This window comes from Trichogramma pretiosum, unplaced genomic scaffold (assembly GCF_000599845.2).
Source record: "Trichogramma pretiosum strain Unisexual culture from Peru unplaced genomic scaffold, Tpre_2.0 scaffold51, whole genome shotgun sequence".
In the NCBI taxonomy this organism is placed as follows: Eukaryota; Metazoa; Arthropoda; class Insecta; order Hymenoptera; family Trichogrammatidae; genus Trichogramma; species Trichogramma pretiosum.
Window position 1 is genome coordinate 743041 of NW_019641226.1, and position 13254 is coordinate 756294.

The following is a 13254-nucleotide window of genomic DNA, read 5'->3' on the forward strand; positions in this document are numbered from 1 at the left end:
GCTTTCAATGTGCATACACTTGCGCGAACACAATAATACAAACTTACTCATAAACAGCCAATGTAATTTTATTCTTTTCTTGCTTTCGTCAATTCATTCGTTTCGTGAAGCGCTTGAATCACGCTACAATCGGTTTAATGAACTTTGAATCAAATAATAAAATGCATGATTAGTTGAATAAACACGGGTTTTATGTAGAAATAACAAATTTTAAACTTAGAAATCAAAACTTTATTTAATTCTATTGCAAGAACTTTCTTGTCTGCATTACATTCGGCTAACAATGGGACAAATTTAATTTACATACATTTTATACACTCATACTTAATATTTATAGATTATTTGTGAAATACTCAAATTCATTATCTAACACATTTTTAAGATTTATTTGTCAATCAATTATTAAACAATTAAAATTATCTATATTCAATTCTTTTGCATATTCATTAATTGTGTGAATACATTATTTCTTTTTTTTTTAATGTACATCTAAGAAAATAAGTTCAACCAAAGTGTGCAAGTAGATTATGAAAAGATAAATTTGAAACTTGATCTATTCAAAAATATTACGCCATCATTTGATATTTAAGTTACGCTCTCCTTTGACGTTCTTTTTCACGTGCTAATTCTGCAGCATAATCTACTGGTGAACTCCGTCTGTAAATTAAAAGAGTTCCAAGTTAAGTACAGTACAAATTATACTGTTAATTTAATCAGTTTGAAAAGAATATGCTTGTGTTACCTTATACGGTGTCTGTCTTTGTCACGATGTCGTTCTTTACTTCGTTCTCTGCTACGATCTCTGTATGATTTGTCTCTACTTCGACTTCTCATATCTCTGGAACGTCTGCTTCTTTCTCTGCTTAATGAACGTCCACGATGACGATCTCTATCGCGGTCGCGTTCTCTGTCTTTACCTCTATCTCGATCGCTTTCACGACTTTTTTCTTTCTTTCTACGTGGTGACCTGTCCCTTCGACTCTCATCTGATCTATAAATGAAAATAATTAACTGAATAAAGTGGTTATTCTGTATACAAATTATGTAATGTATTCAAGGTCATACCAAGATGACGCACCTGGCTCGCCAATGACTTGCACGTCCAGCTTCCCCCCATTGAACTTCATCGTCAGGCACATGTCTTGGCTCTTCTTTACGATTATATCCTCCATATTTACTTTGATTATTTAGAGTTATGGATGGTTTTGAATTTCTAGAACTACTTGAATTGTAAGGAAATTTTTCTGCTAAACGTTGTTCCAATTCTTTTTGAATAGGCACTGGAATTCTGGGAAATAATGTTGAAAACCATTCTAACTTTGTCAAAAATTGTTTCAACACTTCTCCCATTTTCATGGTTTGACCCCCACCAGCTTTGACATCCAACTCTTCTTCATCTTCCAAATAATCATCATACCATGAGAATAAATCAGCTGGAGGCTGAGTATATCTACAAATTTAATTTTTTTAAGACACATAATTTTTAGTAACATATTTTTTAGCTGTAATAGAATATAAAATAATGAAATATTGCCACTTACTTACCTAATATACATAAAGCCCAAAGCCCGAATGTATGGTGAATCAGGGTGATTGATTAAACCATTGAGCTGTTTTCTTGTAAGTCGTAATGTAAAAAGCTTATAAAGGAGACAGTATGCGGTAGACACAATACCACCAGCCCCAACTCCCCTGACCTGTAATAAACGCTAAATTAAAACTTCCAAAGTATAAAATTATCTCATGTGGGCTTTTAAATTGTATAAAGGCTTTCCTGCTATAAATTAGCTAAGATACTTGTTATAAATTGATTGATACTTACTCCTCCGCACATTCCAGTTTGACCAGCCGTTTTACGGCTTCCTTTTTCCCATGGTTCAAGATGTGCAACCTTGTAATAAATTTCGTCGATAACTTCATGATAAGTTTTGAGGTCATATAAATTGACTTTGAAATAATGCGACGATTGGATGTTGGTTAATATCAAAGGATTAAGGTTCATGGTACGTTCGTTACCCCATAGTGGCAAAATGTTCGATTTTTTTCCCTCTTTAGGTCCAGGCTTACGGTCCTCCTCATTTCCACTGGAATTATTCCAAGGTGAACCTGAAAAATAATAATTGAAAAATTAAGGAATGGACATAAATAACAAAATTTCATTATAGGTTAGGTCAGAATAAACGTTTACAAAGTTGTATTTTATTAACTTACCGTCCGTGTTCTCCATGTTGAAAAGAATGTAGCAAAATGTTTGGACTTTTGAATACTTTGACAGCTAACAAAATTAAAAAATTAATCCAGCTACCGCATCCCTTTAACCCGACTTGAACATTTGCAAAACGACGAAGCCAACATAAATTGATCTATGTTATGATTTGCACAGTTTACACTTAACGCTGCAGCCTGCAGGCAGCGTTGCAAAAATCCGCAGGCGCTGCAACGTAATGTCTTATAAGTAGTAGGTACGGTACGGTACGTACTACGTACTGTCTACTGGTAACAGTACCAGACAACAGTAAGAAGTAAGACTCATGAGTCACGTTCGCCGTTGGAGCATCGGTGTTTTTTACAAATTTCATGAGTCTTCTTTGACGATACAGTACCATTTCCAAATTATGAATTATCGGTCAGAGCGCAAACGCGACTGCAAGATAACATGCGTTACTGACTGTCAGTAAATATTTTAAAATGCGCATTTACTTATGTCCAAAAATTACTTTATGTAAAAATATGAAATTTAAAAATTTTTTAACTTTATGCATACAAGCGTTATTGAATAGAATTGAATTAATGTTAATATAATTAATAGAATCTTTTTTCTAAATATACTTATTTAGCAAACATCATATGGGGTGCTTTCAAGTCTGTGGATGATTGTATATTTTTGGAAAGTATGTTTATATTCATATTTATTTCATCGAATAAATAAATAAATTTTTACAATAATTTTTTATGAGGAAACTTGATTGAAAGCAGAAAATTTACAAAAATATTCCTTATAAGTTGAATACATCGCAAGTGTATTTCAAGTTATAAAATATCTTGATTGATCACCATAATCGACATCCTTTTACTATTTTGTAGAAAAATTTACTTTTGCAATTTGCAAACTTTGCAAACCAACATTGCAACTATAGTTGCCACTAGTATACAAATGAAACCCACGAAGAAATTGAGTATGAAATATTCTGAGACAGGAATGAATGGTATATGTGCAAATGTCATGCGAAGCTTCATCCTATTTTATAGAACAAAATATGATTAGTAAGAAAAAATAATCCTTATTTTCAATGCTCGTAAAATAACGAGAATATTTTTTAATCTCACCAACTTGCAATATTTTTGAGATCCATCTTTTTTAATATCTTCTCAACATTAATTTTAATCCAGTTTGCATAATTTTTACGAACTTTTGAGATTGGACCATTTGATTGATCATAGCTGTTCATTAATAAACTAGGTTTCTTTAATGAATTACTTGGATCTATTGCTTGACAATTGACTAATTCGATGAACAAACTTTTTTCCTATAGCAAAATACATCAGCGAAATCCTCGAGTGTTTATTGAAAAATAAGATAACTTACGTTTAATTGGCTTCGTGAACTCATAGCTCGATTTTTTCCTATTCCCATCGGTTTAATAAATTATGCAAATTGATGAAGTACGTCTCAATTCCGTAAAAGTCGAGAAACCGTGGATTTCATGTCGAGTGGTGTCAATCGCGTTGAGACAAACTGTCAAGTGATTCTCGACGCACGCACAATATTTGTACTTGAGCATATTGATATCATTACAAAATTAGTTTACAATTTTGCCGCCCCGTCAATATCCTTTTCTTTCAACGTCTAACTTGCTAGCATATAAAAATTCGATCCGATAAAAAAATGAATTCAGATCCTTTTTTTTTATTTATTGCTGATCATGTTATGTTCAACAGGCTCACAAAGCAGTGAACGATTGTGAATGCCTCACTAAATTGAAAAAAATGTATGATTTAATCGTAATATTTATTATGAAAAAGGTTTTTGTTTGAAATATTGTCAACTGTAAATATTATCGAATGAGTCTACTAACTATGACAACATTACGAGAATCCCAATGTTGTTGTGTATAATTTAAACGAACTTAAATGAAAGTTATTTTCAAAATTAACCGAGACTGAGAATGAATAACGTTTTCCGAATGTAAAGCTTTCCTTCGCACTTCATCAACAAATTTACTCAGTTCCTGACTTTAGTCTCACTGAAGAGTTTAAACGAATAGGTACTATTCAAACATAATTATTTAATATCTTTAAAATGACGAAAAAACGATCCAAAAATCAAAATGGTCGTAAACAAAAAACTCACATTGATGAAGAGAGTTCTGATACTCTCAATGGTCATAAACAAAAAACTCACATTGACAAAGAGAGTTCTGATACTCTCAATCAGATAAAACGAAGATACGAAAAAATTGAAAAACAAAGAAAAAATGAACTTGTTACAGATGCTACCAAACCCGTAAGCTGGTCATCATTTCTCAATTTCAATAATATTTTAATTTAATTATGTGTGATTCTAATGAATTAATTATTTTCAGAAAAGCGAACGATTCTACGATGAACTTCCGAGTGATATACCGAGAAAAGATCTTTTGCATAATAATCCATTATACAGTCTTAGAGATGAGACGAATTTAGTGCGGATTCATAAGCCATTGACAAAATTTAGAATTGGGTCAGTAATATGCAGCCAGATAAATATATATATATTTTTTATTAAAATATTAATTCTCATTTTTTGAACAGTTATGATTGGCTAAGACAGTCCAAAGTTATCGTTTGCGTCCTTTGTTTTTCATTGAGTTATCTTATAGCAACTGTATTCCTAAGCCTGTGTATGCTCAGTGCGATAACATCTATTTTTGATCCTGAGGACATCGTACAATTTATCAATAACTTGAAAAATATGTTCAGATAAGCTGAAACAAAAGTACTCAATGTAAAAATTTAAGCCAAAAATGCACTCAAAACACGTTGACTCTTTATTTATCGATTGCTTTTGTAGAGAAATTAATTAATTGAGTTAATACATACACATGTGTTAAATAAGACCACCCCAATAAAACATAATTTATATTGTGGCTCATTACTCTCACGGACTAATAGATTCTAAAACTAAACCCTAAGTCAGAAAATATCGTCAAGATGTACACTTGAAATTAATTACATTTATGAAAGAGTTGACCATTTATGGATACAGCTTTTATGTATTTGTTAATATACAGAATTCGCAGGATGATCAAGTTGAAGTATTCCACAACACAAGTAATATCCGTCAATGAATTTAAAATCATTTCTCATCATTCTCTTCTGTATTTGTAAAAAATATCCTTCAATTCTGACAGAAAAATTATTTTCTCGTTAAATACGAGTTTTGTATTGTTATATAAAAATTTGATAAAAACATATTTTTAAAGAATTCACTTAGATATATGCATACATGAATTTTTTTTCTAAAAATTTTAAATGCATTTTTGAAAATGCCGTATCAGAGATTACATATGATCGCCTTAGAACAAACAATTTATATGACTGTCAAAAGCCATAATTAAATTATAGTTTGTTGAACCATTCAGTGAAATTTATAATTCATCTTAAAATGATTGATCTGAAGACAGTTATTTTTAATTTCGGCTTAAAAAAAATATAATGTAGAGAAAAAAAACGAAAAATCTGTAGTGTAGGAATACCAACAGCAGCCGTGGCTTGTTTAATTTGCTAAAATGATGAAATGGAAGAATAAATTATAAATAATGATCAAAAACGTCGAAATAATTGAATATAAATTACTCCAATGTAATTTTCAACTAAAGATAGATCTGTAATTCACACTAAATAATACGAACTACAAGTTTTTTTACTTAATTATTAGCTAATCAATTCTCAATGGCTCAAACTGAAGCTGATACAAAATCATAATAATGAGATTTTCATATTTAAAAGAAAATTTAATTAATTTTTACAATTCTGATAAGAAATAGTATATTATGCAACAAGTACGTAAAGAAGATGACTCACCCAGGAGTTGTTTTCGCCCGATCAGCGTATCTTTACGCACCTGTCGGATAACATAATATTTCTATCCGAAGTATGAATAATATTGCTACTTTAGGAAAATAAAACTTATGAAAAATTGTACATGTATGAAAATTTACAAAAATGCTTTATTACATTAATACAAATGTAAAATAAATGAACCAATGTGAGAGGTTACAATGATAAAAGACATTAATATAAATTTGTATTTATAATCATGAATATGTATAAACATAACTTTTTCCGATTAAATGAAGAGTATATTGATAACATTAATTAGATGAAATTTCTTTTAACTTGCATTTCTTTTTCTCATTAATTTCATACAAAATTTCTGAAATTTTGTATAACTATTAAAATTTTAAATTTTAATTTGATCAAACTATGCATCTATACTTTAAAATATTAAAAATGATTTATAAGTGAAAAGAGAATACCATATTATTTATCTATACATTATATATTATTACACTCTTTCAGTCGCTCAACGTTTCGACTTGCTGTACACAAGTCCTCTTCAGGAGCTCTCTATTAGATATATATGATATATAAATTCTAAAATATTCTTTTGGTTTTGGTTATTTATCCGAAATGAAACAAAAAAATTCTGGTAAATGACGATCAAAAAGTAAGATATCGGAATGCAGGTGGCATCGAAAAAGATTTTATTTATAATCGTTTATGAGTATATTACATGTATTTCGATTTAAAACAAACAGTAAAAATAAAAGTATTGCTCATTAAGAATGTTCATCCAATTATGTTGAAAATGTGTTCATTTTTTTCTACATAAACTAAAAGTGAAAGAAACGATTAAAGTTGACAAGTAAATATCACTCGTTTCATTTCATAAATCTTACATCTAATAGTTTTATACGTGCGTAAATATACTCATTACGCGCATTAACAATTCACATTGATATAAATAAATTATAATTCACTGGCTTCATGTTCAATGCCCTGGATATATAGATGAAATCTGGGAAAGTAAAGTCAAAACGGCAAAAATATTCAGAGTTATTGTAATACCGTTCCAGTTTCTGTTTGGAGCAAATGAATGATGTTTATGATTGCCTCTTAGCCATATCCTGGCGAACGCATATCTATGAAAGTTAAAAGAGTTTTAAAATTAATTAAAAAATAGTTTTAAAATTAATCATAATAAAATTATTTATAATTGATTTCGTACGCGTATTCTGCAAACATCCTTTTTTTGCTCCAATAAGCCATTACTTGTGTTGGTAAATGGTTAATTGGTTCGTCTATGTTGATGTCTCTACAATACTCTTCGTTTATTGGATCGTCTATGTCATTGTCACTACAATCCTCTTCACATTCTCGTTTAAATTGTTTTATATCTGCTTCAAGTAAACTTACTTTCCTTCTTACTTTACTTCTTACTTTACTTCTTTCCTTTTTTCCTATTTTGTTCCTTCGATTCTTTGGAATTTCTTTATTCAAATCAAGACGCGATACATTTATCGACGACATAGAACCACTAGGAGATTTCAAACGCATTTTGTACAACAGCCAATACGGAACTGAACTTAGTTGAACTAAAAAAGTGTAATATTATCGAATTGGTTTGCCCATTAGGTAACACATAAGAGTGGGAGAGCTGTAGGTGTTGTATTTCTATAAAAGCGAGTTAAAATTTCCATAGATAAAACTATTTTGAAAAAGACACAAAAATAGAAAAAGGGTCGGCATAGGCGTGCCTCAATTCTGTCATGAGTACGACTCGTTAAAAAAATTACAAGCTTCTAAATTCTAGCATTCAACGTGATAATTTTGATTGAAAAATATAGAATTGTTACCAAGCATCGATGCTATACATTAAAACAATAACAGCTGCGATATGAAGTTGATGTGAATAATTCTTTTGCAAATAATTGATTGTTAGTTTATTAATGTGTAACTTTTGTACATTTATTCTCGTAAGTATATGGTTGATTCTCCCGGTGTCTGCTTTTCCGGGTATAAAAAATGAAAAAAATGGTGAACATTTTTTTTCACATTGAACGGCACGAACTAGTTTACCCTTTTTAAAGCCATAAAATATGTAATCATTGGTCCAATCTAGGTCCAATTTTATGCTTAAAATGGACTATTTTCGGTTACGGAAGTGACACACACGGAGGTGACAAATCGCTGCTTTGATCAACTAAATATGAAAAATAAGAAACGCACAAAATTTTCCGTACAACCTGAAATTCGGTCATGAAAAACGAGTCTTTTGACGAGGCGAGCGGTTAAAAAGAATCACGATAGCTCAAGATATTGATATCCACGGAGGTGACAATTTTTTTGAAACACGTGAATTTTCCAATAGAATAATTATCGCTGCATAGCTAAAATGTAAAATTTGAACCCGCAACCTACACTGATCAAAAGTTGGGTCATAATACTTGACATTTACGTATCTAGGGACATAAAAAATGAGTTAGCGACCCAAAGCAGGCGGTATATTTGATATTATTCAGAAGGATGATTAAAATCCAAGACATTTTTCTATTGTGTGGGAAATTTTTTAAAAACATTTTTCAAAGCCCTATGATAGACTTAAACTTTACTTCGGATGTATAGAACCTGGTCTCGTAGTTACTATAGGGCTAGGTGCTTATGAGAATGCATGGCATATGCAAATAGAGTTGATTTGGAGATCTAGACATGACACGGAGGTGACATTTGCCATGTACCATCTCCACGGCAAATGTAACTGGCACTAAAAAATTGAAATATTCATGTCCAATCAGAAAGAATACAATAATATTGAATGAACGACCGATCCAGATTTGGCTTATCTTCAATAGTTTAAAAACATGGCATAAAGACATGCAAAAAGCAGACTTCAGGAGAATCAACCATGTACTTCATTCATATAAAATATTTTTTACAGAGTAATTAAGAGTTAGGTAAATAATCAGAAAATAAGGAATTGTGAGCAGTAGTAGTATTATTTATCACAAATCGCTATATTTATTTTTAATTATATCAGAATCACTGTTTCTAAGTAGAAATATGTACTCTACAGAAGTTACGATGGTAGTATGTGATAATGAATTTAGTTAAAAGATAATACCAATTATATTTTTTTAGGCACTTTGATATCGTAAGGTTGTGTGCATAATCATAATTGTAATTATAGAAGAAAAATTAGAAATTGAAGTATGCAATCAATTGAAGTATGAAATTGTTAACGTTATGAATGATAAATAGAATTGCAATAAAAAAAGGTTTGGTGGTATTGTTTTAAATGATACATAAAATTTTATTAAAAAAAAACGACTGCAGTTTAGATAATTATATTAATCATTAAACTTTGACAACACCGAATTTTTTTTATGTGTTTTAAGTTATTTCAGGAACAATTGCACATTATGTACATTAAAAAAATTAATAAAATAACTAATGCTTTCATTAAAATTTATGGAAAAATATCTCGTTTTGTGAATATTTTTCTTAATTTTAGTTTTCATTATTAATTTCCAAATAATGATAATGTACAATTTCTCTCTAAAAATTCACCATCACAAATGAATTTGACTAAAATGTCTCTTTCGAAATACATGGTGCTGTCACATTGAGTCTGTAAAATATATAGAGTACAGTTTTTTTAAATACTTATTAATAAGTAATAAATACATAATGCAAAAAAATACTTACTAAAAAGTAAGATTCATAAAGGTTTTGAATGGAAACCTCTTGACTCCAGTTGCGTTTTATAGCTTCTTTTGCGATGTTGATACTCAAAGCTTCGGTTATAATTTTATTTATAAAAGACCTCGAATTCTATGAATAACAGTAAAAACGAAGACGTTTAAAAAGTTTTTGTAATAAATAAGGAAAAAATGAGAGTTTCACAGTCCTTTTGAAAAAAGTATTGTCTGTTTCATCTCAGCTTTTGTCTTGAACTTACATGATCGAGATCTTTTACATTCTCTAATCCCATTAAACATTGCATGTCATCGACTCGATGTGTCGTGTTCGGTAAAAGTACATTGAAATCATGGAAATCTGGCATATCTATAGAGTAACATAAAAACGAAATATGAAGTGAAATATAATCACTGCAGCATAATAACTAAAACTCACTTCGCTCAAAAGGATTTTCATGAAGAAAAGCTATCAATAAACCTGTTAACTTAATCCCATACGTTGCATAATAGGTTTCTCTACAAAAAAAAATTGGAATTTAATGCAAAATCAAAATTATGCACTCAATATTGGCGTAAAAAATCATTCACTACTCACTCATCAGTTTCTGATGGTACCAAAAATAAACTTAATATATTATGTAAAACTGCAAGGATAGATTAATTTAATAATTTCTGGCTTAACATAAAGTAAAGCTTGTCAACTTACCAAATCGATTGCGAGGATTTTCAAGCTCAGCCACGCTGAAGGGCGTAAATCGTTTTGCTGAACTGTAAAAAGAGAAATTTATGAAATCAATTAATGAATATTATTTGCAAATAAAATTTTCTAACTTACGATAAATTTTTCTGCAACTTTCGAAATTTCATTTCTCCCATAATTCGGCGATAGTTAATAATATCAACAAAATAATTACCAGAAACATGAAACTTTAATAAACTAATTAAATTTAAAATTTTCAAGCAATTTAGAAATTCAAACTTCACCACTTACCTTGTCGTAGTAAAATAAAATTAAATCATAATTTGATTCGTTAGAAAAAATATCTCTAATAATTGCTTTCAATTCGTAAGCTAAAAACTCTTTTTTTACTTTTGTCAACTGAGTTGAAGCATAGATTTCATCTCGAAGCTCTGCATAAATGTTGCTGAGAACCTTCTGTGCAAGGGGAATGCGCGATTTCTACAATAAATAATAAATAATACAATTTTATGAAAAAAAAGTTAAATTAATCTATTTTGTGATACGCACGAGCATTAATTCTTCTTTGAATACTTTGAAAACGATGTCAGATAAACCATATAATTTTGTTTCCTGAAAACAAAATTCCGGCCTGAAATCATATTATAATAAATATCCGAAATTTCCAAGGCATGCACAATTAGAGTTAAAGAGTGATGCAATAAATGCACCGTATCTTTCTTTTTGACATACTTTTCAATAGGATCGATGCTTTGGGCCAAATTCCAATTCAGATACCGTAAATTTTCGGCTACAATTTTGGATCTCATCGCGTAGTCTGCAAAAATACAAAACTGTTAATCTCACAAAATATTTTTTATTAACCAATAATCTTGAATGATACCAATTTCTTCCATAGAATAATCTCTTAAAATCGTTGCAAGTTTAAAAAAATATGGTTTGTTTTTTACAATAATTAAGTCATCATCATTCGTACTTATCCCAAGGAATTTCAATTTATCTTTTAGTACTTTTAACCAATTAATCTACGATGTAACAATTTTTGATCAGTAATGAAAAAACAAAAATGAAAAAACAAAATGTTTACCTGAGCTGTACTTTGCTGAGCAACCTCGTAATACATTTCATTCCATGATTTTATCGTCAATAATTTATAAGTTGACTTTTCAGGATAAACATTTTTCGTGTTATGTACAGCCTAAAATTGTTTAATGAGTGATGCATTTTTGTAATTAATCGTTAAAAAAATTATCTCTTACTTCAACTATTTCTTCCAAAAGTTCGATCGCATCTCTATCTTTTTTTGCAATTATCATCTTAGTCATAGCAGATTTTGATACTCCAACGAACGGTTGACATAATAAATCAATAGCATTTTTATTTTCGTTTATGTTTGATGACCAACTGAATTCTAATGTATTATTATCAACATCTGTTTCATCATCGAAACCGAAAAACTCAAAATCATCAGTTATCGAGCCAGATCCGCTATTTTGGTTCTCTTTAAAAGAAAAATGCAAAACCTTTTTACAGTAGTTTCTCGTTTTGAATTGTAAATTTATAAATAACTGTTTCATTGAATTTATCAATTTTTTAGCCTTCCAATCTTCTACCAACGGAGGTTCTAACTAAAAATTAAACGAACGACGTAACCAACGTTTTACTTATGAGTTAAAATGTTTAAATCAATTCCACACTTACTACTATTATGCTTTGTTTAGGGTTTTTCGGATTAATACCAATATTAATATTAAAAAAAGTGTACTCAAAACCGAAGGCAGCCAACATTTCCTGCTCTTTTAACCAAGACTGAGCTCGAGAAGTTTGATGGAATTTGTGCAAAATCGACTCAAACATGCCATCCATCGTATAATATTCATCTTCATCTAAGTCATTTTCTGAATAAAAAATATCACAGATAATTCGAACGTTCAAAAATATTATTAAAATAAAATATTCATATGCAAAAGTAAAAAAAATTATTTATAGAATTAATTTTACCAAGACCAACCTAGTTTCATACAATTTTTGAATAAGGTATGTTCCACTGCCAAAGGTTTGATATTTCGATCAATTTTTTCATCCTTAAGATAATCTGAAATAATTATTATTCAAAATCATTCAATAGGATAAATCATTAGTACCCATCCACGTTCCAGAAGTCGACTATAATCTTAACTTATTTATAAATTATTAAAATGGTTTATTCGAGGAACCTCTTACCAAACTGTTTCTCTAACTGCATCACATTTTTTTATCAAACTAATTAAATTATTCAATCGAATTATTCAAGAAATAGTCGAAAACTAGAAGGGATATCAGTTGAGGATACATATAAATACTTTAAGCATCATTTCTTACTTTTAAATGCATTCATAGATAACAAATATAAATCATTCATTCTTTTTTCAAATTGATAATTTTTTAGATGGTCCTTATTATCTGTTCTGGCACATATGGAAGAGTAATGACTTATACATTCCTCGTTGTTTTTAAAATCAATATTTTTCAATTTACCTGAAATTATACAGTACATAGATATTTTTGTTTATTCACGAGCAATACATTTTAATATGACGTTTTTCAAATACTTGCTTTTGTTGTCATTTTTAGGAACATCGTCAAAGGCCCACACAAATTTAAATAAAATCAAATAACTAGAAAAATATTACAAGTTAACTATAAAATTAACTTTTTTTTACTATAATTATAAATAACATTTTTACGTACCAAATAATTTTTGGGTAATTTGCTGATAAATACATTGTAATCGTATTATATTATTGTGAACCAGCTGAAGCCAAGAAATAAACT

The 13254-nt window shown here is 29.5% G+C and overlaps 4 protein-coding genes across 5 annotated transcripts; 1 reads left to right on the forward strand and 3 right to left on the reverse strand.

Annotated features, from left to right (window-relative positions):
* Nucleotides 1-208: 208 nt before the first annotated feature.
* Nucleotides 209-2520, reverse strand: LOC106660471 (pre-mRNA-splicing factor 38B). 2 transcript variants are annotated; one of them, XM_014383440.2, is made up of 6 exons: nt 2212-2520; nt 1823-2106; nt 1546-1709; nt 1079-1450; nt 743-991; nt 209-657 (listed from the first exon to the last, which is right to left on the reverse strand). In XM_014383440.2, exons 1-6 carry the CDS (start codon nt 2225-2227, stop codon nt 591-593), a joined length of 1152 nt encoding a protein of 383 aa, XP_014238926.1. In that variant the 5' UTR covers nt 2228-2520; the 3' UTR covers nt 209-590. The 2 variants fall into 2 exon arrangements, with proteins under 2 accessions (XP_014238926.1, XP_014238927.1); XM_014383441.2 differs by having other exon boundaries at nt 1546-1697; nt 2212-2518.
* A 404-nt stretch (nt 2521-2924) lies between these two features.
* On the reverse strand, nt 2925-4022 carry LOC106660511. Its single transcript, XM_014383486.2, has 3 exons — nt 3587-4022; nt 3328-3527; nt 2925-3238 (listed from the first exon to the last, which is right to left on the reverse strand). The coding sequence occupies exons 1-3, from the start codon at nt 3632-3634 to the stop codon at nt 3091-3093; spliced, it is 396 nt and encodes a 131-aa protein (XP_014238972.1). The 5' UTR covers nt 3635-4022; the 3' UTR covers nt 2925-3090.
* A 138-nt stretch (nt 4023-4160) lies between these two features.
* On the forward strand, nt 4161-5134 carry LOC106660505. Its single transcript, XM_014383481.2, has 3 exons — nt 4161-4504; nt 4584-4720; nt 4792-5134. The coding sequence occupies exons 1-3, from the start codon at nt 4301-4303 to the stop codon at nt 4961-4963; spliced, it is 513 nt and encodes a 170-aa protein (XP_014238967.1). The 5' UTR covers nt 4161-4300; the 3' UTR covers nt 4964-5134.
* A 4428-nt stretch (nt 5135-9562) lies between these two features.
* On the reverse strand, nt 9563-13249 carry LOC106660269. The gene is made up of 18 exons (XM_023458244.1): nt 13171-13249; nt 13036-13097; nt 12802-12957; nt 12452-12535; nt 12142-12338; nt 11700-12068; nt 11528-11638; nt 11324-11465; nt 11173-11257; nt 10990-11071; nt 10732-10920; nt 10576-10667; nt 10447-10508; nt 10336-10384; nt 10177-10256; nt 10001-10107; nt 9748-9873; nt 9563-9670 (listed from the first exon to the last, which is right to left on the reverse strand). Exons 1-18 carry the CDS (start codon nt 13203-13205, stop codon nt 9563-9565), a joined length of 2136 nt encoding a protein of 711 aa, XP_023314012.1. The 5' UTR covers nt 13206-13249.
* Nucleotides 13250-13254: the final 5 nt, after the last annotated feature.